The sequence below is a fragment of the Phoca vitulina genome, unplaced genomic scaffold (genome assembly GCF_004348235.1).
Source record: "Phoca vitulina isolate PV1807 unplaced genomic scaffold, GSC_HSeal_1.0 scaffold27, whole genome shotgun sequence".
In the NCBI taxonomy this organism is placed as follows: domain Eukaryota; kingdom Metazoa; phylum Chordata; class Mammalia; order Carnivora; family Phocidae; genus Phoca; species Phoca vitulina.
In genome coordinates, this window is record NW_022589730.1 from 27,032,351 (window position 1) to 27,059,034 (window position 26,684).

The following is a 26,684-nucleotide window of genomic DNA, read 5'->3' on the forward strand; positions in this document are numbered from 1 at the left end:
ATGACCAATGAAAGTTATAACTCCCATTGTCAAGATTTCTGTAACACTGGAATCAATTCTCTTTTAGAGAGACCATCAGGGGAGAATACACACTGGTGGCCAGTTTAGCAAATAAAAATACAAGATGCCCAGTTAAGTTAAAGTTTCAGATAAATAGCAAAGAAAGCCCCTGCCATACCTGGCTTCACACATTTTTTCTGAGAAATCCATTTTATTCCAAACAGATATTGTTGCTCAGAGAGCAAGCTTAGACACCTTCCCTCTGGAATTTCTTCCTTGGGCAATGACTTTATTAGATGCACCAAGTGCTTAGAGCTTTTCCCACATTTGCATCTACCTGGTGTTGAACCGAAGGAGTGTGTTGGTACTTCTGTCCCATGTGAATAAATAAAAGGAGAGAAGAAAGATGAATTACGATGTTTGCATTTTAAAAAAAAATTAGGGGCACCTGGGTGGCTCAGTCGTTAAGCGTCTGCCTTCAGCTCAGGTCATGATCCCAGAGTCCTGGGATCGAGCCCCGCATCAGGCTCCCTGCTCCGCGGGAAGCCTGCTTCTCCCTCTCCCGCTCCCCCTGCTTGTGTTCCCTCTCTCGCTATGTCTCTCTGTGTCAAATAAATAAAACATTTTATTTATTTATTTATTTATTTTTTTTTAAGTAAGCTGTACACCCAAGATGGGGCTTGAGCTCACAACCCCAAGATCAAGAGTTGCATTGCTCTACGATGCTCTAGGCCAGGCGCCCCTACAATGTTTGCACTTCGTATGTCCACAGTGTTGCAGAGGTCTGTAAGCCAGTTATAAACATAGGTCTGATGATACCTGGTTTGTGAGATATTTGCTTCCTATAAAAGGATGTGAACTGAAGTATAAATTTCAGACCAGATGGGGTGGTATAGAGAAATCTACATTAAAGTGTAAAAGTGGGCCTAAGTGGGTGGATTAATCCTTTTGCGGAGAACAACTGGAAAGCCGAGAAAAATGGAAAAGGAAAATTCTGTTTGAAGGCATCGGAGAGCTGCCCAGGCAACCAGCACTCAAGGAGCCAAGATTCCAGAGAGAAGGGAAATTCTAAGAACTGAGTGTTTTAGGGGCCAAGAGCAGGCCCCCCCACCAAGATGGGCCATTTTGGCATGAAAATTATTGAGTTAAAAAACAATCAAAATCCAGCAAATTCAGGAAAAGCTCTTTACCTCCCCCACAACTGCCTAAAAGAATTCATAGAGGACCTGCTCCAGGAAAAGAGCTGTCACCATAACTATGTTATGATATGAACTAGTTATGGTGGACAGGGAGGAACGTAGCAAGTCCTGTTTGATCAAACTCCTCTCCATGTGCCATTATTGTTTTCTAGTGGCCCAGCAAACATTTATTTACCAAACATGTACTTTTTTTCATCGTCCTGTAAATTGCATTCCTTCCCTTTGAAGTCCCAGACCCTTACCCCTTTTCCTTGGTTCAAACTGACATATATACCCCATTTTTCCTGTCTTTAGAATTTCCATGTCTGTGTGGGTTCCACGTATGCAGGAAAATTTTACTTTCTCCCGTTAATCTGTCTCATATCAATTTGATTCTTAGTCTGGCTGATTCTTCCTTTCCCAAAGGGGACAGGAAATTCTTGCTACCTGACCCTTTTGAGAAATGTGCTGAATCATTAATGGCATGGGACAGAAATGCCGAAAAGCTGGGCAGTAATACAACAGAAGTGTCTCACAAGGTTCTCTTTTTTGCCGAATCTACTGTGAGAGTGAGGACTGTTCTCTGCAGACTGTTGACATTCCAGAATATGTTGACATCACTCTGAAGGGATGCACTGTTATTGTGAAGGGCCCCAGAGGAACCCTGTGGAGGACTTCCAAACGCATCAATGTAGATCTCAGTCTCCTTGGAAGGAAAAAGAAGAGGCTCCGAGTTGACAAATGGCAGAGAAATAGAAAGGAACTGGCTACCATTCACACTATGTGTAGTCATGTACAGAACATGATCAAGGGTGTTACACTGGGCTTCTGTTATAAGATGTGGTCTGCGTATGCTCACTTCTCATCAATGTTGTTATTCAGGAGAATGGTTCTCTTATTGAAATCCAAAATTTCTTGGGTGAAAAATACACATGGGGTTCAGATAAGGCCTAGCATCGCTTGCTCAATATCTTGAGCCCAGAAAGGGGAGTTATTTCTGAAAGGAAATGACATTGAACTTGTACCAAATTCAGCTGCTTTGATTCAGTAAGCCACAACAGTTAAAAACAAGGATACCAGAAAATGTTTGGATGGGATCTATGTTTCTGAGAAAGGAACACAGTTCAGCAGGCTGATGAACAAGAGCTAAGTTGCCCAGCTACAGAAACAGCAAGATGCCAGATGATTCCTCTGACTTATTTGTGATGTTTTAAAGATACAATAAAAGCTGTGTCTTGATTTGGGGTGGGGGGGAGGGGGAGGAAATGCCTAACAGCAGCAGATTAACAAGAAGAAGATTAGTAATCTGGAAGATAGGTTGGTACAAATATCCAGACTCAAGAGAGAAAAAAGACAGAAAAAATTGAAAGAAAAAAAGGATGGAAAATACAGAAAAGAGTGTAAGAAGCATATGAGATACAGTGAGAAACGCTAATGTGTGGGTAATTGGGAATACCAGAAAGGAAAGAGAGAATAAAGCAGAAGCAGTATTTGAAGACATAGTGGCTGAATTTTCTCAAATAGATGAAAACTATCAAGCCACTAATACAAGAAGTTCTATGAAACTTAAGAGAAGTTTAAAGAAAAACACACCTAGAATATCATGGGGTTGCTGAAAACCAAAGAGAAAATCTTAAAAGCAGCCACTGAAAAAATACACATTACTTTCAAATGAACAATGTGAAGATGAACAGGTGACTTCTTGGCAGAAATGATGTGCGGATAGACTCTTGTGGTGGCCCCTATGATTCTTGCCGCCTGGTGTTCGTGACCTGTGTGATCCACTCTTGAGGATGGACAGGGCCTGTGGCTTCCTTATAATCAAGGGAATAAGGCAAAGGTGATGAGAAGTACATGATTACGTGAATACCTGAATGATGAGATTACACGATTATGCTATATAAGATCATGGTAGGGCGCCTGGGTAGCTCAGTCGGTTGAGCGTCCAGCTGTTGATTTCGGCTCAGGTCATGATCTTGTGTGGTGGGACTGAGCCCTGCGTTGGGCTCCTTGCTTGGTAGGGAGTCTGCTTGAGATTCTCTCTCCCTCTGCCCCTTCCTGTGTGCACACATGTGCACACGCTTTCCCTCTCTCTCTCATATTAACAAATAAATTGTATTTATTTACTTATTTTTAAAGACTTTTTAAAATTTATTTGACAGAGAGAGACACAGTGAGAGAGGGAACACAAGCAGAGGGAGAGGGAGAGGGAGAAGCAGGCTTCCTGCGGAGCAGGGAGCCCGATGCGGGGCTTGATCCCAAGGACCCTGGGATCATGACCTGAGCTGAAGGCAGATGCTTAACGACTGAACCACCCAGGTGCCCCTAGTTTCTTTTTTTTTTTTTAAAGATTTTATTTTATTTATTTGACAGAGAGACACAGCAAGAGAGGGAACACAAGCAGGGGGAGTGCGAGAGGGAGAAGCAGGCTTCCCGCAGAACAGGGAGCCCGATGCGGGGCTCGATCCCAGGAACCTGAGATCATGACCTGAGCCGAAGGCAGACGCTTAACGACTGAGCCACCCAGGCGCCCCCCTAGTTTCTTTTTTAAAAAACATTTATTTATTTTAGAGAGAGAGTGAGAGAGAAGGGGGGAGGGGCAGAGGGAGAGGGAGAGGGAATCCAAGCAAACTCCGTGCTGAGTATGGAGCCTGACACGGGGCTTGATCTCACGACCCTGAGATCATGACCTAAGTGGAAACCAAGTGTCGAATGCTTAACAGACTGTGCCACCCAGGCGCCCCCAAAATGGTATTAATTTCTGACTTCGTATTAGGTTTTAGTTACTGTATATTTTCTCAGTCACTGATACTAATTTTACGATGTCAATGTAAGGCTATGTAAGGAAAATTGAAGCTCACTGCAGTTTAGTTAAAAGCAGGTGATACAGAGCAAAGATCCTTGGGCTGGGAAATAAGCGATCTGGGTTCTAATCCCAACTTGGTCAGTGACTGGGTGTGACATCTGGGCAGTTATTTTATTTCTTTGGGCCTCAGTTTCCTGGTCTATAAGACTAAAATTTGGACTGGACAATTCGTTCCAGTCTGATATTCTGTGAATTTATAAACTGCCTCTCTGAGACTGAGGGGAAATTCTTATTATCTCTGAGGCCCCACAACCTAACACACAGTATTTAATAAAGCTTGTTGCTAAATAAGTGAATGAATGGAATAAGTGATAAGGGAGGGAGGGCAGCTATTATATCCTTCGGACACCTGAGAGTTTACACGACGTCCTCAAGGTCACATGGCTAGGACGCGCAAGAACGAGGTGTCGTGCTCAGTGTCTGAACATGCTGCAGAAAATCTGGATCCTGAAGAGGCAGAGAGAGCAATTCTTTTTCCCAACACGGCGGAGGCAGGCTGTCAGCCCAAGACCACTGCTGCAGAATTTAAAGAAAACTGTAAATGTGAGAGCTGGGCGCTGTGAGATAAACCTAAAAATATATTATCTGTACAACGTGAGAGGAAGCTAAGGTCAGAAGGACAGGCGTGCATCATGGTACTAAATATAGCTGGCAGAGTGGCCTCTTTGGGTGGTGTCTCATCAAAGCCAGGACATGTAGGCACAGGGTCCTAGCCAGGCTGTGGTGCGCCATCTGTCACGTGCTCCCGTGATCAATCACAAGAAAAAGATCCCCTGGCAACCAGACAGGCTCCAAGGACATCCACACACGCAATCCTCAGTCCACTCCTAAAATAGCTTCAGACACATTTTGATGAGGAACATCTTTTCATTCATGCTACACTTCTTACCCGTATCGAGCTTCACAAGCCTCCCAAGCAGCAGAAACTGTAATAGCTAATCCCACTCTGCTGGAAACTCGAGCCCCTACCTAGGTCACAACTTCTTAATTTAGTATAGGCAAAGGCAAATCTCTTGGGAATACTGCCCTTCCCACAGGGCAGAACATGGGGCAAAGCACAGTGACTCTTCAGGGCTTGGACCTCAATATGCATAGTCCCTAGGTTTGTGCCATCCTGGCTGGACTAGCTCATTTGGAGGGGAAAAGTTTCATAGACCTAGAAATGGGGGTGTAATGAAACAGTAAAAGCAAAATGGTCAAAACCAGGTATCAAAAGCTGGCTTCAGACAGAGACAACAACACACAATGTATGGCCCTGGATTGGAAAAACAATTGTTAGGAAGCCTGTTTTTTTTTTTTTAATAAACCTTTTATCTGGGCTCCTGGGTGGCTCAGTCGTTAAGCGTCTGCCTTCGGCTCAGGTCATGATCCCAGGTCCTGGGATCGTGCCCCACATCGGGCTCCCTGCTCAGCGGGAAGCCTGCTTCTCCCTCTCTCACTCCCCCTGCTTGTGTTCCCTCTCTCGCTGTGTCTCTCTCTGTCAAATAAATAAATAAAATCTTAAAAAAAAAAAATAAACCTTTTATCCACCTGAGCATCCTACATTTTTTTTAAAGATTTTATTTAGTAATTTATTTGACAGAGAGAGACACAGCGAGAGAGGGAACACAAGCAGGGGCAGTGGGAGAGGGAGAAGCAGGCTTCCCGCGGAGCAAGGAGCCTGATGCCGGGCTTGATCCCAGGACGCTGGGATCCCAGGACGCTGACCTGAGCTGAAGGCAGACACTTAATGACTGAGCCACCCAGGCGCCCGTAAAGATTTTATTTTTAAATAATCTCTATACCCAATGTGGGGCTTGAACTTAAACCCCGAGATCAAGAGTCACATACTCCATGAACTGAGCCAGCCGCATGCCCCTGAGCATCCCACATTTTTAAAAATTGAAGCATAGGGCGCCTGGGTGGCTCAGATGGTTGAGCGTCTGCCTTCGGCTCAGGTCATGATCCCAGGGTCCTGGGATCGAGTCCCGCATCAGGCTCCCTGCTGGGTGGGGAGCCTGCTTCTCCCTCTGCCTCTGCCTCTCTCTCTCTCTCTGACTCTCATGAATAAATAAATAAAACATTAAAAAAAAATAAAATTGAAGCATAATTAACATATAGTGTTCTATTAATTTCAGGTGTACAATCATTATGTAATGATTCAACAATTCTATACGTTACTCAGTACTCACCACGGTAAGTGCAGTCAGTCATCATTTGTCACCAAACAACATTTTTACAATCTTATTGACTATATTCCCTATGCTGCACTTTTCACCTCTGTGACTTATTTATTCTGTAACTGGAAGTTTGTATCTCTTACTCTCCTTTATCTATTTCACCCATCCCCCCACCCATGAAGCACATTATTCAGACAATTAGAGAAATTTGAGTAGGGACTATATATCAGATAGTAATATTTTATCAATGTTAAATTTCCTGAATTTGACCATTTTACTATGATTATTTAAGAATGTCTCTGTACTGGGTGGGAGGATGGGTTAGCCTGGTGATGGGTATTGAGGAGGGCACGTTCTGCATGGAGCACTGGGTGTTATGCACAAACAATGAATCATGGAACACTATATCTAAAACTAATGATGTAATGTATGGGGATTAACATAACAATAAAAAAAATTAAAAAAAAAAAAAGAATGTCTCTGTACTTATGAGATCAATGCAGAAGTATTTTGGGGTAAAGTAGTGGTTCTCTATAGATAGACATGCAGTCCAGGGGCCAGAATTAGAGACAAAAAAAACAGAGGCTCCTTCTCATACACTGCTCTCCAAACCCTTCCATATGGGCATATTTGATCTTTCCAGAAAATATGCAGGTTAGAGACCTAGAAATGGAATTAGAACAAAAGGTTTAATTCTGGGCTGCTTTGGATATTTGCTTGCCCACACCTCACATCCCCTTCCAGGGATGGATGCTCACGTCACTAACTTCATCTGCAAATAGAAACAGCTTTACTTTTTTAATCTGCATACCTTCCCTTCAACAGCTTTATTTACCATACAATTCACACATTGCAAGTATGTAATTTGGGGCGCCAGGATGGCTCAGTTGGTGTCCTACTCTTGAATATCAGCTCAGGTCTTGATCTCAGGGTCGTGAGTTCAAGCCCCGCACTGAACGCCCCCACACTAGGCGTGGAGCCCACTTAAAAAAAAAAAAGTATATAATTCAATGGTTTTCGATATATTCACAGACACATGCAACCATGACCTCAAGAGGAACTCTGTACCCTTTAGCTATCACCCCATATCTCTCATCCTCTCAGCCCTAAGGAGCATCAATTTGCTTTCTGTCTCTGTTTCTGGACATTTCATGTGAATCGAATCTCATAACATATGGTCTTTATGACTGGCTTCTTTCACTTAGCATAATGATTTCAGGGTTCATCCATGGTGTAGCATGTATCAGTAGTTCATTCCTTTTTATGGATGAATAATACTCCATTGCAGGGATACACCCTATTTTGTTTGTCCACTCATCAGATGGTGGGTATCTGGGTTCTTAGGAATAATCCTAATGTAAACATTCACATACAAGTTTTTGTGTGGACCTGTGTTTCCATTTCTCTTGGGTATATACCTAGGAGTTGAACTGCTGGGTCATATAGTAACTTTATATTTAATTATTTGAGACCTTGCCAAACTGTTTTTCAAAACAACTGTACCATTTTATTCCTACCATTAGTGTATGAGGGTTCCAATTTGTCCACATCCTCACCAACACTTGTTACTACGTCTTTTCTATTCTAGCCATCTTAGTATGAGGTAGCACCTCATGGTGCTTTTGATTTTCATTTCCCTGATGACTAATGATGTCAAGCATCTTTTCATGTTCTTATGTGGGCATTTGTACATCTTCGCTGGAGAAATGTCTATTCAAATCCCTTACTCATTTTTTAATTGGATTGTTTGCCTTTTATTAAGTTGTAAGAATTTTTACAGATTCTGGATATAAGTCCCTTATCAGATATGTGATTTGCAAGTATTTCCCCCCATTCTGCGGATTGTCTATTCATTTTTTTTTTTTTAAAGAAGATTTTATTTATTTGACAGAGAGAGACACAGCGAGAGAGGGAACACAAGCAGGGGGAGTGGGAGAAGGAGAAGCAGGCCTCCTGCCGAGCAGGGAGCCCGACGCAGGGCGGGGCTCAATCCCAGGACTCTGGGATCATGACACGAGCCAAAGGCAGACGCTCAATGACTGAGCCACCCAGGCGCCCCTATTCACTTTTTTTTTTTAAGACTTTATTTTTAAATAATCTCTACACCCAACATGGGGCTTGAACTTACAACCGGGAGATCAAGGGTGCACACTCCTCCCAATGAGCCAGCTGGACGCCCCCTATTCACTTTTTTAATGGTGTCTTTTGAAACACAAAAGTTTTTAATTTTCGGGGCGCCTGGGTGGCTCAGTCATTGGGCGTCTGCCTTCGGCTCTGGTCGTGATCCCGGGGTCCTGGGATCGAGCCCTGCATCGCATCGGGCTCCCTGCTCAGCGGGAAGCTTGCTTCTCCCTCTCCCACTCCCCCTGCTTGTGTTCCCTCTCTTGCTGTCTCTCTCTCTGTCAAATAAATAAATAAAATCTTTAAAAAAAAAACTATTTAAAAAAAAAAGTTTTTAATTTTCATGAAGTCCAGTTTATCTATCTCCATGCAGTAAGCTGGGGCAGTCAGAGGGCTCACCTTGTTTTTTTCTCTTCTCTTATGAATTAATGTCCTGTGCTGCTGCTGCTTTTTTTTTTTTTAAGATTTTATTTATTTATTTGACAGAGAGAGAGTGAGAGAGCACAACCAGGGGGAGCAGCACAGGGAGAGGGAGAAGCAGACTCCCTGCTAGGCAGGGAGCCCGATGTGGGGCTCCATCCCAGAACCCTGGGATCATGACCTGAGCTGAAGGCAGGCGCTTAACCAAGCCACCCAGGCACCCCTGTCCTGTGCTTCTTTGTTATTCAGTGTCTGAAGACTATAGTTTCCTATTTTTTTTTTAAGATTTTTTTTTTTTTAATTCATCTGAGAGAAAGAAAGAGACAGAGAGAGCACAGGCAGGGGGAGAGGCAGAGGGAAAGGGAGAAGCAGACTCCCTGCTGAGCAGGGAGCCCGATGTGGAACTCGATCGCAGGACCTGGAGATCATGACCTGAGCTGAAGGCAGGCTTAAGCTTAACCATCTGAGCCACCCAGGAGTCCCTATAGTTTCCTATTTTTTGCTTGTTTTTCTGTGTAAAGCAAGACAATCAATCTGATCACTCTTCTCCATCAGAGCAAAAAGCAGAAATCCAAGTTTTGATATATAGTTCTCATTATTGTTCAGTTCTAAATATTTTCTAATTCATATTATTATTTATCAGTTATTTAGAATATATTTCTTAAATTCCAAACATACAACTTTTTAGTTATTTATTTTTATCTAATTGCCTTGTGATGAGAGAATATGCTGTATATGATTTCAGAGCTGTCGCAGTGGTTGAGATTTCTTTTCCTGCCCACCATTTGGACAAACTTTTTTTCCCTAGGTAAGCTCCACGCCCAGTGTGGGGCTTGAACTCATGACCCTGAGATCAGGAGTCACATGCTCTACTGACTGAGTCAACCAGGCACCCCTGGACAATTTTTGTAAATGCTCTGGATGCACCTAAAAAGAACATGTATCTAGTGGCAGTTGGGTATAGGATTCTTTATATGTCCATTGGATCAAGTTTGTTGATTGTGTTGTTTCAATATTCCGTAGCCTTGGTAATTTTTTTCTGCCTATTCTATCAATTACTAAGAGAAGTATGTAATGTATCATACTTGTGGATCCATTTATCCTTACTTTTAAGATATTTCTCTCATGTATGGCATATACTTAGAGGTTTTCTTGAAAACCTATTTTTTTGATCTTGATCTTTTAACTAAAACATTTTCTCACTTACATTTAATATAATTACTGTTTTATAAAATTCTGCTGGTACCAAGTTTCTTCGGTTCTTACAGTGTATATCTTTTGCTCTCCTTTTACTTTGAACACTATGTCACAAGCTACTTTTATCAATTAGCTAACAACCAGTCCAAAACTTAAAATAAGCTTCAAACAATCATTTTTATTATTTCTCATGATATTATGTGTTGATTTTGTGGCCTGGGCCAGCTTGGTTGATCTCTGCAGCTGCTGGGGGCGTGGCCAGGGCTGGATAGTCTAAGAAGGCCTCCTTCACACCGTTGGCAGTTGGCAGCCTGTCTGGTCTTGGGTGGGGGCAAGGCTCAGCTGGAATTACTTGTTTCTGCTCCGTGTAGTTTCTCATCCTCAACAGTCCAAGTTTCTTTACATAGTGGTTTCAGAATTCCGGAGCCATAAGATAGGGCAAGCTCTGAGGCACAGTTGTTAATCCTCTGCTTTTGTTACATTTGCTCTTATCTCGTTGGCCAAAACAAATCATAAGGCCAAGTCAGAAAAAAGAGGTGGAGATTCGTCTCTTGACGGGACAAATGGCAAATTCACAATATAAAGGATGAGTGCACAGGGGCAAGAGGAATTACTGTGGTCATTTCCACAATCAATCTACCAAGCTGCCTTACCAAGAACACTGGAATTAAGTCAAAAGACAAATGACAAACCTGAAAAAATATTTACAATGCAAATCACAAAAGATTAATTTAGCTAATACACAAGGAGCTTCTATAAATTGTTAAGCTAAAGACCAAATTGCAATGCCTAAATGGCTAAATGATATGGACAATTTCCAAAAAAGGAAATACAAATGTCTCTCATATTTTGTATCTCCATATATTTGTGGGAAAGGAGAGGGAAATTTTTTTTTTTAAAGATTTTTTATTTTATTATTTATTTGACACAGAGAGAGAGACAGCGAGAGGGGGAACACAAGCAGGGGGAGTAGGAGAGGGAGAAGCAGGTTTCCCGCCAAGCAGGGAGCCCGATGTGGGGTTCGATCCCAGGACCATGGGATCATGACCTGAGCCGAAGGCAGACGCCTAACGACTGAGCCACCCAGGCGTCCCAGGAGAGGGAAATTTTTTTTTTTTTAAAGATTTTATTTATTTATTTGACAGAGAGAGACACAGCGAGAGAGGGAACACAAGCAGGGGGAGTGGGAGAGGGAGAAACAGGCTTCCCGCTGAGCAGGGAGCCCGATGCAGGGCTCGATCCCAGGACCCTGGGACAATGACCTGAGCTGAAGGCAGACGCTTAACAACTGAGCCACCCAGGCGCCCCAGGAGAGGGAAATTTTTAAGGTCATTTAGATAATCTTTAAAAAACTGATGGCAAACAAAACAAAACTGATTGCTTCTTTTTTTTTTTTAACTGATTGCTTCCTAATCACATGGTGCAAAATTCTTAAAAGTACAAAAAGGAACATAGTGAAAAATTTCTTTCTTTTTCCCTACACCACATTTGTGAAGTCCTTTGATTTTACTTATTAAAGATTTTACCACACAGGAATATTTAATATTTCCAAATTTTCAAATATTTCTATCATTTCATTTATGGCTCCTGGATTTGGGATGCGTGTTACTGACTGACTGTACGATTATTTAAGAGTCAAAACATTAAAGCTTCTTCATGGTTCCTCTCACTCTTTTTTTTTTTTTTTTAACATTTAAATCTTTGATCTTTGGGATTATCCTGACATAAGGTGTAAAGTAAGGATCTAGCACCATGTGTTGAATTATCCATCTCTCCACTACTGATTTAAAAGGTCATCTCTTTCATAAACTAAATTCCTGCATATATTAACATTTGGAAGTAGGCAGGTGAGCTGATCAGAAGGAACGACAGCAGAGCCCTGGAGGGAGGAGTAGGAGAAACATAACCAAGTTGCAGAACTCTTCTCTTCACTTAGCTGACCTCATAAGTGACTGCATGACAAATGTCATAATGTTCACCAAAGAGACCCAGTGAGGGACACTTAACTGCCAGCAACATAGAGAACCGACAATGCTTTTTAATATGAAAACTATGTATTTGGGCACAGAAATGCAATATATAACCAGAAACCACTGTTTATCAACAGTGACATTACTATCTCATCTAAGAACACAGGAGTTAAGTTATTAAGGAAGGCCAAGAGAAAACAATTCTTTCAAGTCCTACTCAATGTACTCTGTTAGGGAAGATGAAGCTTACTTGACTCTGGTCACAGTTCCATCATGTCCACTTTCTTTGTAAGTTCAGCTTCAATGGTATCCTAAAGGAAGAAAGAAATACCATAAATTCTATAAACAAGGACATAAAACAGGTGGTCTAACTTCTAGTGTTATTTAAAGTAAGGGAAGCAAAAAAGAAAAACATTAAAACAGAATTTCAGGGATGTTTGGGTGGTGCAGTCAGTTACGCGTCTGACTCGATTTTGGCTCAGGTCATGATCTCAGGCTTGTGGGATCGAGCCCCACAACGGGTTCCATGATCAGCGTGGAGACTGTTTAAGACTCTCTCTCCCTCTCCCTCGGCCCCTCTCCCAACTGGTGTGCTCTCTCTCTAAAATAAATAAGTAAATCTTAAAAAAAAGAAATTAAACAAATACCATTATAAATATTAAATATGCTTTTAGATATTTCTTGCTTTTATATCTCCCCCTTCTCCACACCCCAAAAGTTTTCAGACTCCTGATTCTAATAAACATCTCAAGGGGGAAAAAACCCTTTAAAGAGATGAGTCGCTGTATCAGGGTAAAGATACATGAACCCATTTTTCCGACATCTACTGTTTGAGCAAAGTACTTCTGCAACTTCTCTCACGTCACCTCTTTCCCACTCTTATTGCCACTTTCTCATTACTTCTCCCCTGGTCAAAATAGGCCAATCAGTTTCTGCAATTTTCTTTCTTCCTCCTCCAATCCACCCTATACACTGATTCCAGAATAATCTTTCTTTCTTTTTTCCAGAATAATCTTTCTAAAGAACTGTCCTAATCAAAAAGCATAGCTTTGGGGTGCCTGGCTGGCTCAGTCGTTAAGTGTCTGCCTTCGGCTCAGGTCATGATCCCAGGGTCCTGGGATTGAGCCCCGCATTGGGCTCCCTGCTCAGGGGGAAGCCTGCTTCTCCCTCTCCCACTCCCCCTGCTTGTGTTCCCTCTCTCACTGTCTCTCTCTCTGTCAAATAAATAAATAAAAAATCTTAAAAAAAAAAAAGCATAGCTTTGATCACATTTCTTTTTAGCTTAGAAAATAAAGAAACACACAGCAATGTTCAGTGGTCCCCTAGAGCCTCCAGGTTCAACCCTCTTTATATTTAAGATCCTTTATATCATAAACCAATTGATCTTCTTTAGCCCTATCATCCATTGTATACTCCTAAGCATCTGGACTACATCACTTGCCAAAGCTTAGACAAGTCCTCCATTTTTTTAGCTCTTATACCTTTGTTAATTCTTTTGCCTAGAATATTCTATGTCTCTTGACCCCCCTTTTCCAGCCAGGAAAATCTATGCAAAAATTTAAAAGAGATAAAAAATCACTATGTATTTGTTATGGAAAGAAATATATGGGGCGCCTGGGTGGCTCAGTTGTTAAGCATCTGCCTTCAGCTCAGGTCATGATCCCAGGGTCCTGGGATCGAGCCCCGCATCGGGCTCCCTGCTCCGCGGGAAGCCTGCTTCTCCCTCCCCCACTCCCCTTGCTGTGTTCCTGCTCTCGCTGTGTCTCTCTCTGTCAAATAAATAAAAAAACCTTAAAAAAATATATATATATACACAAAAAAGTATTTAAAAAATACATGGTGGAGTGCGTGGCTGGCTCAGCTGGGAGGGCATGTGACTCTTCTTGATCTCGGGGTCATGAGTTCAAGCCCCACATTGGGTGTAGAGCTGACTCAAAAAAACAAAAAAAATTTTTTAAAAAATGCATGGTAATGACACATAGCAACTTTGGGACTGTGGTTTGCCTCTGAGTAGGAAGGAAAGAAGAAGGATAAAGGAAGCTTTATCAGCAGTTTTTTTCTTTCTTTTTAAAAAATCAGAAGAAAAAAAAAATGGAACTACTTACTAATTCCCGCTTTGCTTCTTCAATTTTCACCTGAGCAAGGGACGGGTTCTTTTAAAGAAAAATAAAACAAGAAGAGGTTATATTGCATCACCCAGGACTCAAGGAGAAAAAGTGCAACAGTCTTTTTCAAAAGGCAAAAACCTTACAGAAGTGTATCCAGTGAACATACAATACTGAAATTTAGCAGACTTTAAATCCTTAAACATGGACCTAGTATTCTCATGATCATTTAGTACCCTTGGGGAAAGTTGGAGATGACTTTTTTTTAAATTCATAAAAATAATTACCGGCATTAAATCTAAATAGGACTCCAATTTTTTCTTCAAAGGTATAGTCTGTCGTTTTAGTTCTGCCAATTTCTGGGGGTGGAAAAAACACAGGAGTCACAGAGTGATAGAGATATTCATAATGCAACTAAACACTGTTCATTTCTGAAATAAAACATAATAAAGCATTAACATTAAGATATTTTAAATAATGTATCAAATTGTATCAATAGGTCAAATGAGGTTCAAAGATATATGAATAACAAACTTATTTCCAATGGAAATAATCCTTATAAGATGCTTACAAAAGGAAAGTTATACTCCCATTTATTAAGAATAGGATTTAAGTGGGGCATCTGGCTGGCTCGGTCCATGGAGCATGTGACTCTTAATCTCAGGGTTGTAAATTCAAGTCCTACATGGGATGTAGAGATTACTTGAAAAATAAAATCTTTTTAAAAAGAGAATAGGGGCGCCGGGTGGCTCAAATGGTTAAGCGTACGACTCTTAGTTTTGGCTCAGGTCATGATCTCAGGGTCCTGGGATCAAGCCCCGCACCAGACTCCACACTTAGTGCACTCTGCTTGTCCTTCTTCCTCTGCCTCCCTCTCTGTTCCTGTCCCCCGCTCATGCTCTCTCTCTTTCCTCTCTCTCCCTCAAATAAATAAATAAAATCTTTAAAAAAAGAAAGAGAAGAGGATCTTCTCTCTTAGAAGAATGCTGTCTAAGAGTACAGAATAATGTGATGAAGAGGAATCAGAATGTAAGGAAACAATTAGGGTCTCAAATATGTATTGATGAATTGTCAACTTTAGATTCCAAAAATCAAAGTGTAAAAAATTTTAAGAATAAAATAATAAATAATAATAAAATAAACAAAACCCCCTCTTTCTCCCTCTTCCCACCAAAATAAATGAGACACTTATACAACCTAAAAACCTAGAATTGCATCCTATAGGAGTTTTCAGACTGCATTTTTACTGTAAGTGGAAAGAGAAGAAGAGGACCTAGATGGTTAGCACATAATCCCTCAATAAATTTATTTTATAAACAAATCAATAACATATAACCAACTCTAGCAAAGAGTTTCTAGCATATAGTAATAAATAAAGGAAACCAAACAAACGTGAGGATAGTTAAAGCTAACCAAGTAATAAAGGTATAAATACTGGTGAACATAAAGTACAGAGGTAAAGAAAAACAGGTCAATAGTGAACAAAGCTCTATACAAAGAAACAAATGAAAAAGTAGATTGTGCACTAAGATTTTAAAGAAAGCTAAATTGGGTTAAACTGAGCTCACCTCTGAAAGTGCTACTAGGGACTGATGAGAAAGAGAAGCATCCATGCCTCTGGCTGAAAGTTGCTCCTATAATTCCAAAAAACAGAGTTCGGTTAAAAACAGTATTTTGAAAGTGACTACCATTTCATATTTTCATCATATAATACAGTAATGAGAAGCTATAAATCACAGATGAAAAACTATACATGCATCTAAGCAGTTTTTTTTTTTTAAGATTTTATTTATTTGACAGAGAGACACAGCGAGAGAGGGAACACAAGCAGGGGGAGTGGGAGAGGGAGAAGCAGGCTTCCCGTGGAGCAGGGAGCCCGATGCGGGGCTTGATCCCAGGGCCTGGGATCATGACCTGAGCCGAAGGCAGATGCTTAATGACTGAGCCACCCAGACGCCCCAGCATCTAAGCACTTTTATGCAGCACGTGGATCATTTCAAACAGTCACAGATCTGCCACAAGATGGGTGCACTACTAAGAGTCTGGGCTTCGGGGCCTGGCTGCCTGCGTTGGAATCTGGATCCACTGCTAAGCAGCTACATGACTTTGGGCAAGTTACCTATCTTCTCCATAGTTCCCTTATCTGTAAAAAGGTAGGAATAATACTGTCTAGTTGTAAGGATGAAGGTCAACAAGAAATCTGAAAAGAATTAAATAGGGGCACCTGGGTGGCTCAGTCGGTTAAGCATCTGCCTTCAGCTCAGGTCACGATCCTGGAGTCCCGGGATCGAGCCCCCCGCCCTCCGCCACCCCCCTCGGGCTCCCCGCTCAGCAGGGAGTCTGCTTCTCCCTCTGACCCTCCCCACCCCCATGTTCTCTCTCTCTCTCTCAAATGAATAAATAAAATATTTTTAAAAAATTAAAAAAAAAAAGAACTAAATACATTCAGTCCTTCGTACAAACCTCTGCAGTTCTGATTCCAAATCTGAACTCCTCCGACTTTGCTTTCAGGAAGTCCATGTTCTGAAGACGATTGTCAACTTTGGCCCTTTCTGTAGTCAGATGCAACTCGGCCTTCTTCAGATCCCTTTAAAAAAGTAAAATTGAAAACATTTTCTTCTCCTTGGTGGAATTATTATAAAGAAGAAACTCCACTACTTTTGGGATTCAACTCTGGATTAGCCAAAAGTTGGTAATATACTTGCTGGATTTTCTACCACATATTTTATATCCCAGACTAGCTACCATGTATTCTTCCAGGTCATCTTCCTCTCCATGTTGCCACCTGGAATTTTTCTCAAGGAATACTAAATAATTTTAAGATTAATCTATGCCAATTATTCTTGGAGAAAGTAAACCTGCTGCTTAAAGAACTGATTTAATACATCCAAGTCTAGCGGGGCACCTGGATGGCTCAGTCCTTAAGCGTCTGCCTTCAGCTCAGGTCATGATCCCAGGGTCCTGGGATCGAGCCCTGCATCGGGCTCCCTGCTCAGTGGGAAGCCTGCTTCTCCCTCTCCCACTCCTCCTGCTTGTGTTCCCTCTCTCGCTGTGTCTCTCTCTGTCAAATAAATAAATAAAATCTTTAAAAAATATACATATATATCCAAGCCTCCATGAATTATGGAGGTCCCAAAGTCCTCTTTCCTAAATGTGACATGATAGAGTGCCTTGCATATACATACTCAATATTTGTTAAGTAAATTTACATATCATCAAATTAGTTGTGCATATCCATGTTCTTGATCTACAGCATCTAATCTCTGGGGCAACTGGGACCTAAAGAAGGTCCAGAGAATCAAGAGGAATACCAGAGCTCTAGGGGGCCTGGGTGGCTCAGTCGATTAAGTGACTCTTGATTTCGGCTCGGGTCATGATCTCAGGGCCCTGAGATCTAGCCCTGCGTCAGGCTCTGTGCTCAGCAGGGAGTCTGCTTGAGATTCTCTCCCTATAACCCTCCCCGCCCTCCAGCCCCCGCTTTCATGCATACATACACACACGTTCTCTCTCTCTCTTTCTAAAATAAATAAATAAATCTTAAAAAAAAAAAAAGAGGGATACCAGAGCTCTAATAAGAACGGGCAACAAAATATGATATGACTTTAAGTTGCACCATAACTTTTAAGTAAAAAAACAATTCACATAAAATTTTCAAAATTATAAAACCTAGGCTATTTGTAAAAGAGGAAAAAAAGGTAAAAATTATATGAAGTAAAAGGTGAAAGTCTGTACCCAACCAACCCCTATCTACATCCACGTCATGTTTTACTTAGAAAACCATTTATGGACCCCAGTTCCTAATGTGTTGTTTTAAATCATACCTACTGCCAAAACTAAATCTGACGATGTTCTGTCTTTATAATAAACATTGTCACCACTTCCAACTCGGGTACTTACTCTCGTAGACATTTTTCTAACACTAAAGTTGCAGTTAGGTTTTTTTCAAGTTTTGCCAATTCAAGCTTGATTTCTTCATTTTTGGATTTGGTGCGGAAAAGATCAGAGGTCAAATCATTCACTGCAGGGATAAAACTAAAAAAAGAATCTGGTCATATAAATGGACATTAAGGACAATAATGACAATTATTCCTCATTGCTAACAATGACTACATCTCTATGTGGGTTTTTCTATCATCACGCTGTTTCATACCTCCATGCATTTTTTTCTCTATGCATTTTTTTATATGCTGTTCCCATTGCCTGAATAGCCCTTCTTCAGGCAAATTTCCTTTTGTCTTTCAAAACTCAAATAAGATTTACTCCCATTCTGGAACTCACTACTCCTTTCTCTGTGCTACCTGGCTAAAGCTGGTACATTCTTTTATTGCCACAGATGCCAAACTATGCTATAGTTTTATATACCCATCTCCCTTATATGACCATGAGCAGAGACTGCCCTTGCTGACAGCTATTATCCTATTCATCTGTGCTTCCCCAGTACCTGCGTGTGTGTGTGTATACACACCTATTTATATCTGTCCATCTATCTATATGCATATATATATGTATGTGTACGTATATGTATATAGCTATGGTTATAGGCCTAGCATATTAACTGGCATTTGGTGTCTGCTGAGTTGCTTCAGGTTTAGATTTCTGCTGCAATATAGCCTTATGTTCTTATACCTAAAACACTACTCTCTGAGCATACATATTAATTCCAAGTCCTTATATGGGCAATTAAGTAGAATAGTTATACGGTTCTCTAATTATAAGTTACAGTGGTAGTCCTAGCTAAGACATGGCCACCAGTGGTAATCATATGGACTTTGGTGTCAGACTGGGTTGGAATCCCAATTCTGCCATTTACCAGCTTGGAGAAGTTATTTAACACACCTCTCCTGAGCTTCAGTTTCCTCTTAGGGTTGTTGGAAAGAATAATATTATTATATAGGTGGGATGCCTGTCACCCTACTTACTTAACCTACTGTATCCAGAAAGGGGGGACATGACCAAAATTCACTATGCTCAATCAGATATAATTTAGCCTACCGCTTTTCTTTGTTTATAGGGAGCAATGTAAGTGATACCTAATCTCTTTCCAAATATACATGAGTACCAACCTTCACAAACCTAATCTTGGAAGAAGAAAATTTAAACAACACCAAGTTTATCTGAATTAATTACACATACTCACTGGCAATGATAAGGAGGAGTTAAGTAAATTTTGCATTTATTGTTAATTTCCTATATAGAATTACCCAGAGAAACAAAAAGTCCTTAGGTCAAGACATTAAAGTATATATGATTACAGAAATTAAAATTGTCATGAGAATTACCTAGCTAGTGAGGTATCCTTCGTTTCAAGGGCCATTGCACTGTCAACCAAAGCATTCAGGTACCTAGAACCAGTGCTTGACAGATTGGCAGGGGAAAAATTCACACTCTCCATGAGAAGGCTCTGAAGATGCTTGGCTGAAAAGATGTAAGAGTTCTATGGTGACTAAGATGTTTACTTTATTTTAATTTTTAATAGCTTTATTGAAATCTTATTACAATCCCCCCACCTAAAGTATACAATTTGATGGTTTTTAGTATATTCACAGAGTTGTGCACCCACCAATACGATCAATTTTAGAACACTTTCATCACCCCCCCAAAAAACCCCATATTTCTTAGTCATCATATTCTAATTCCCCAACCCATGAAGCCCTAGCAACCATTAACCTACATTCTGTCTTTACTCATTTCATATTTGGATATATACACAGGAGTAGAACTGCTAGTCATATAGTAACTATGTTTAACCGTTTGAGGAATTACCAGACTGTTTTCCAAAGCAACCGTATGATTTTAAAATCCCACCAGAAATGTACAAGGAGGGGCGCCTGGGTGGCTCAGTCGTTAAGTGTCTGCCTTCGGCTCAGGTCATGGTCCTAGGGTCCTGGGATCGAGCCCTGCGTCAGGCTCCCTGCTCAACGGGAAGCCTGATTCTCCCTCTCCCACTCCCCCTGCTTGTGTTCCCTCTCTCTCTGTGTCTTTATCTGTCAAATAAATAAATAAAATCTTAAAAAAAAAAAAAAGAAATGTACAAGGATTTCAATTTCTCCTTATCTTCACCAACAGTTATTATGATCATTATTATTTTTGCATAGTGGTCACTCACAGAACTTAGTAATGATCAATAAAATGATAATCCAAGATCCGAATATTTTTCTTTTTGATTGTAGCCCTCCTTGTAGGTGTGAAGTGGAATTGTGGTTTTCATTTGCATTTCCCTGATGTCTAATAATGCTGGCTTAATGGCCATTTTTATATCTGCTTGGGAGAAATGTATATTCACACTCCTTACCCATTTTATTTTATTTTATTTTAAAGATTTTATTTATTTGACAGAGAGAGACACAGCAAGAAAGGGAACACAAGCAGGGGGAGTGGGAGAGGAAGAAGCAGGCTTCCTGCAGAGCGGGGAGCCTGATGCGGGGCTTGATCCCAGGACCCTGGGATCATGACCTGAGCCGAAGGCGGACGCTTAACGACTGAGCCACCCAGGTGCCCCTCCTTACCCATTTTAAATTGGGTTATTTATCTTTTTATTATTGAGTTGTAAGAGTTCTTTATATGTTATCGATATAAGTCCCTTATCAGATATGATTTGCAAATGTTTGTCTTTGCATTTACTTAATGGTATTCCTTGAGAACAAAAGTTTTTAATTTTGATGATGTCCAATTTATTTAATTTTTCTTTTGCTGATTGTGTTTAGGGGAATCATAGCTAAGAAACCATTGCCAAATTCAAGATCTTGAAGACATACACTGATGTTGTCTTCTGAGTTTTAGGTTCAGCTCTTACGTTTAGGTTTTTAATTCATTTTGAATTAATTCTTGCATATGGTATGAAGCAGGGTCCAACTTCATTCTTGTACACGTGGATATCCAGTTATCCCAGCACTAGTCATTGAAAAGGCTATTTTTTCCTCCACTGAATTGTCTTGTTACCCTTGTCAAAAATCAGTAGACCAGGAGTTAAGACTTCTAGCCTAACAGTGCAAGGAAATCTGCATACCAGCCCCCTCAGTGAAACAGGCAAACATTGTAAAAAACAAAACAAGAAACCCAACCATGTAAAAACAACAACAACGAAAACCAGAACCAAAACACAATGATTTAAAGCCTCTGAAAATGGTCCTAAGGACAAACAGCAAATAAAGAAACATCTATTCTAGAAAATCTATGAAAATTCAGTGAAGAAGGTGAAAGTTTGTGGTATTTAAACCAAGACCACCCTCTCCTTCTCCCTCCCAGTTCAGTGAGGTGGAGACTCCAATCCAGACTGTTGTAGTTAAGAACACAGGGATCTCCATGCCCCCTGCTCCCAGCTGGAGGGCTTTCTGTCCAGGAGGAATTGGACTTCAATGTTTCTCATCCTGCCACCAGCTCTCTGTTGCTGAGACTAAGCCCTAGGTGGATGTGGCTGAGAGGTGTGGGCTCTCTTCCTCCACCCAGCCACTGTTTTTGGAATGGAAGCTCTACCTTGCACGAGCTTCTACCCTACCCCAAGGGCCCTTGTACCAGGCTCATGAGGTAGTGATTCCATACCAGGAAAGGCAAGCCGAGAGGACCTAAGGCTGCTGAACTCCCCTGTCCACCAAGCACTCAGCATCTACACTGGCAGTGCCACTCAGAGAAAAGTTTGCTATTGTCTCTACCTCCAACTCCAGACCCCTGGTTCAGAGATTTGGGGCAGAGGAAGAAGCAAGCCATAGAAAAGATAATTCCCAGTATCTTCCCAAGGGAGCTGAATTCATTTGCAACAGAGCCTGGAGAAGTCCAAGCCTAGAGAGACTCTCAAGAACTGTGGAAGTTATAGTAAAAAGCAATTGGGAGTAGAGTCAAGACACGGGTTAAACTGTAGGCTAGTTAGTTTGCATGGGAGGAGCAGAAAATAAGACATGTAAGAGGAGTCATCCTTAGGTCACAACAAATATCAAACATTGCCCTCCGAAACTATACCTTTAAGGGTGCCAGAATTTGATTGGATTAGCTTGCAGCTTATGTCCCACAGCATTGTTGGAAACAATAATCAGCCGTCAATTAGCAGAATTGCACAGTTGGATGTGGTCCATGAAAGAGAGTCCTACCAAGACCCCTGATATCCCACAGTGACTGTGGGGATACTTAAGTACGTGCCTCCCTGAGGAGCAACATCACAGACTTAACACCATCAGGGGTAAATAGGCTTCATTAAAAACAATCAGTCGGGGGGCGCCTGGGTGGTTCAGTTGGTTAAGCGGCTGCCTTGGGCTCGGGTCATGATCCCAGGGTCCTGGGATCAAGCCCAGCATCGTCGGATTCCCTGCTCAGCGGGGAGCCTGCTTCTTCCTCTCCCTCTGCCTGCCTCTCTGCCTACTTGTGCTCTCTCTCTCTGTCAAATAAACAAAATCTTTAAAAAAAAAAAGTCAGTCATTAAACAAATAAGAAAACAACGACAACAAGTTTTGGGGGGCTGGGGTGTCGGGAGACTTATACTCCGAGTTGCTACAATACATTATCTAAAATGTCCTGTTTCCACAAAAAATACATAGGAATGCAAAACAAGAAAGCATGACCCACGGTAAAAAGCAAGCAACAGAAACTGCCTGTCAGAATGACCAGATGTTGGATTTATCAGAAAAGACTTCAAAACAGCCATGCGAACAAGTTCACAGTACCAAAGGAAACCATGATGAAAGAAGTAACAAAAGGTATAGGACAATGTTACATCAAATAGAGAATATCAAAAGAAATAGAAATTGCTAAAAAAAAAAATTAAATGAAAATTCTAGAGTTGAAGAGTACAATAACTAAAATGAGAAGTTGACTAAAGAAAATGAACAGAGGCACCTGGGTGGCTCAGTTGTTAAGTGTCTGCCTACGGCTCAGGTCATGATCCCAGGGTCCTGGGATCGAGCCCCACATCGGGCTCCTTGCTCGGCGGGAAGCCTGCTTCTCCCTCTCCCACTCCCCCTGCTTGTGTTCCTGCTCTCCCTATCTCTCTCTTTGTCAAATAAATAAAATCTTTTTTAAAAAATGAACAATGGATTTGAAGTAGCAGAATAAATAATAGGTGAACTTGAAATTAAAGCAATAGAGATTATGGAAGCTGAAGAACAGAGAGGAAAAAAGTAAAAAAAAAAAAAAAAAAGAGAGAGCCTCAGAAAAATGAGAAACACCATTAGGCACACCAATGTATGCACAATGGGAGTCCAGAAGAAGCAGAAAAAAACAGTCAGAAATAATGAAATAATGCCTGAGAATTTACCATATTTATTGAAAAACAATAATTTACACATCTAAGGATTACCTCAACAAAAAACTCAATAACTCAACATACCCAAGCAGAATAAATGCAAAGAGATCCACGAACACACATATCAAAGTAAAAATGTTGAAGAAAAAGATAGGGAGACAATCTTGAGAACAGCAAAAGAAAAAGGATTTGTTATTTACAAGAAAACCCCAATAAGATTAATAGTTGACTTCTCAGCAGAAACAATGGAGGCCAGAAAGCAATGGGATAACATATTCAAAGTGTTCAAGAGAAAAACTATTAATGAAGAATTCTACATTTAGCAAAACTATCTTTCAAAAATGAATGCAAAATAAAGACTCCCAGATAGACAAAAACAGAGAATTTGTTAACAGTCCTGACTTAGAAGAAATTCTAAAGGAAGTTCTGTGGGCTAAAAGCAAGTGACCCCAAACAATAATTTGAATGCACACACACAAAAAAACAATGAATATCAGAAAAGGTAGCTATAGAATTATAAAGAGCATACGTGCATATTTTTTCTCCTGATTTAAAAAGCAATTGCATAAAATAATATAATATTATCTACATATCATAGAAATATAATATATATGCTGAAAGCAGTGAACCAAAACAAAAAGTCAATTTTGCTGTATGTTAATTTTTAAAAGAAAATTGGAAAAAGCCCATATATAGTAGAATTACAATATAAACTGTACTACATTCAAAACATTGCATGTAACATACGCCACACACATAATTAAATACAGGGCAATTGTAAGTCTCACTTTCTTCCTCTTTTGTATATTCCAACCCATAGAAAGTTTCTGTCAATTCTTTCGTGTGTAGTTTGTATTATAAAAACAACAGGTATCTTGAATGCACTTTTTCAAGACACATGTGCACAGCAGAAAATTCTAATGCGATCCCATGAATACATAGTGATAACGTGATTTGTTCAAGTCTTGCAGTTCATGGCTGCCACCTCAGATGTCCTGATGGCTCGTTAAACTAAAGCATGGAGACCGGAAACAGACCAGAAAGATATGTAAGTGAAAAACCAAAGGCTTTTATGTCAGGCTAAGTTTAGACACATGTTTTAGGGATTACTATATAGTATCAGAGTACCAATAAAATTTACATTATAATGAAATTTATGGCTTATTAAGTTGCTATAATAACGGAGTGGGAGGCAAATCTGGATGAAATAAGAAGCAAAACTAACAAGCAGTCTACACTAAATTAATTTTGTATTCTTTGGTGTTATAAAATGTAGTTACCTCAAGTTATTAGCTCATTCAAAATTCTGTAATTAATCTCACCTTCTGATTCATATTCACTTGCTTTCTGTTTCAAGTCCTCTATTACCAAGTAGACATCCCTGTCCCGAACCCTGTTGCGTTCTGAAAGGTGATGTAAAATCTCCGTGGTCCGAGCATTCACCTCATATTGCGGAATGGGGTGATCTCCAAATATTTTTTTCAACCACGCAGCAACCTAACCATTAAAAGAAAAGCAAGTATTATAAGCCTTGTTTATTGTAATAGCATGAAGCAAATATGAGAAAGAACTGATCAGAAGCAAACAAAATGTTCTCTAGAAATATTCTGGCAACCTACTTCCCATTATAATTTGTCTTTACGGAGATAGATACCCGATGTCAGGAAACAAGTGAGCAAGCCCAATGAGCAAAATCAGAAGACAATCCAACCTTCCCTAAAGCCACAAAGCGGTATAGGCTAATAATTTGCATCACTCGAATGTTTTTAAGCTCAGTATGAAGGTGCCAAAGCATATTTATACCTGCAAAGTCTGAAAAAAAGTTGCCCTCAACACACCAAAAGCCCCCCTGTACCCAGAGGCACCTAGAGTAGGGATGCAGGATGAGGAAGGTCAGGTGTGAAAATCCTACTAGGAAGCAGCAGTGAACGGTGAGGCTTGGCTGGAAAGTGGCTTTGGATTCGGAAGTCCCACTCCAGTCGGCTGAGAGTTATCTCGTACCAAGAGGCTCCTCAACCGCTCTCCAAGCCTGAGTCCAAGCAACGAGAGCCCCGGGAAGGAAGGGAAACGCCCTTTCCCGGGGGTCTAAGCAGAGTGTGGCTCGCAGGTCGTGAAGGCGGGACCAAAGATGGACCAGCAGAGTAGGAGTAGGAAAAAAGTAAACATGGTGTGCCCAGACGATCCGCGGACGGGGGGAGTGTGTCAAAGATGCCGTCTCCAGGAGGCCACAAATCCCCGATCCCGCCCCATCACCTGCGCCTCTTTCTCTTCCTGTGCTTCCATAGCCGCCGCTCCCGCCACTTCTCGAGAAGCTCCTCGCGGGAGAAGTTCACAGCTAGCTCTGAAGGCCCCGCCTACACACCGTTGGTTCCGCCCCCTTCTGGGCCCGGGATTCCTGGGAGTTGTAGTTTTTACTAGGATAGGGGGCCTCTGAGTCCTTGGGCAAGGCTGGTCCAAAACTCCAGCACCACGAGCTTGCCGCCTCGCGGCTCTCTCTGCTCTCGGTGGTATCATTTCCTAGAGGAGAAGAACAGCCGTCTAGAACCAGGCTGTTTTTTTCTTTCTTATATTTTTATTTCTGACTTGAATCACTTGTCTTAAAAAAATACTTGAAACTTGTTTTTTGGATAGCAGATATTTGTTTCTTCCACAAGGAGTGCATTGACTTAAAATTTTTATTTTTACCCTAGCAATATGAGCTGCAGCAGTCTTATCCTTTAGTTTCCACTATCAAAGAGCTACATGTGCTGGAGACTGTTTTAAAATAGTTGACAGTTGGGGCGCCTGGCTAGCTCAAACAGAAGAGTGGGACTTTTGATCTGGGTTGTGAGTTCAAGTCCCTCTTGGGGTGTAGAGATTACTTAAATAAATAAAACTTAAAGAAAAAAAAAAACAGGGGCGCCTGGGTGGCTCAGTCGTTAAGCGTCCCCCTTCGGCTCAGGTCATGATCCCAGGGTCCTGGGATCGAGCCCCGCATCAGGCTCCCCGCTCTGCAGGAAGCCTGCTTCTCCTTCTCCCACTCCCCCTGCTTGTGTTCCCTCTCTCGCTGTGTCTCTCTCTGTCAAATAAATAAGTAAAATCTTTAAAAAAGAAGAAAGAAAAAACAGTTGACAGCATCCAACTGCTGGCCCTGTCACTGCCACTCAGCCATTCTTCGTTCATTTCTTGCCTTCCCTAAAGTTCTCCCTCCATCACTGTATTTAACACTAGGAGAGGTTCTCTTTAGTTACACAGACAGCAATGTGTGGTTTTCTATGTTTTCCTATTTTAGTTTCATTCTAACAAGTACCCTGTAAAAATAGATGAACATATTATTCTACGTCTTTTCACGTTAAAAACCACACACTCACACACAGAGTAAGTGACTTGACCAAGATTAGGTAGTAGAGCTAGAGTCTGACCATAATGTTCTGGCTCTGATTGTTTTATATTTGAAAGC

At 41.0% G+C, this 26,684-nt stretch overlaps 1 protein-coding gene across 4 annotated transcripts; it reads right to left on the reverse strand.

Annotated features, from left to right (window-relative positions):
* Positions 1-732: 732 nt before the first annotated feature.
* Positions 733-25,591, reverse strand: HAUS1 (HAUS augmin like complex subunit 1). Of its 4 annotated transcripts, none has more exons than XM_032422872.1 (10): positions 25,499-25,591; positions 24,568-24,742; positions 19,296-19,431; positions 17,914-18,048; positions 16,480-16,603; positions 15,585-15,650; positions 14,304-14,375; positions 14,017-14,064; positions 12,162-12,222; positions 733-1,884 (listed from the first exon to the last, which is right to left on the reverse strand). In XM_032422872.1, the coding sequence occupies exons 1-9, from the start codon at positions 25,526-25,528 to the stop codon at positions 12,172-12,174; spliced, it is 837 nt and encodes a 278-aa protein (XP_032278763.1). In that variant the 5' UTR covers positions 25,529-25,591; the 3' UTR covers positions 733-1,884; positions 12,162-12,171. The 4 variants fall into 4 exon arrangements, with proteins under 4 accessions (XP_032278763.1, XP_032278761.1, XP_032278762.1 ...); XM_032422870.1 differs by lacking the exon at positions 733-1,884 and adding an exon at positions 4,091-4,560; XM_032422871.1 differs by lacking the exon at positions 733-1,884 and adding an exon at positions 11,202-11,820.
* Positions 25,592-26,684: the final 1,093 nt, after the last annotated feature.

Excerpts from the sequence above, each read along its gene's own strand:
- HAUS1 (XM_032422872.1), bottom strand. The coding sequence starts at position 25,528 with ATGGAAGCACAGGAAGAGAAAGAGGCGCAG. Across the intron at positions 15,651-16,479 it reads TTGGAATCAGAACTGCAGAG|GAGCAACTTTCAGCCAGAGG; the intron begins GTTTGTACGAAG and ends TTGGAATTATAG. Across the intron at positions 12,223-14,016 it reads AAGAAGCAAAGCGGGAATTA|GATACCATTGAAGCTGAACT; the intron begins GTAAGTAGTTCC and ends TTCTTCCTTTAG.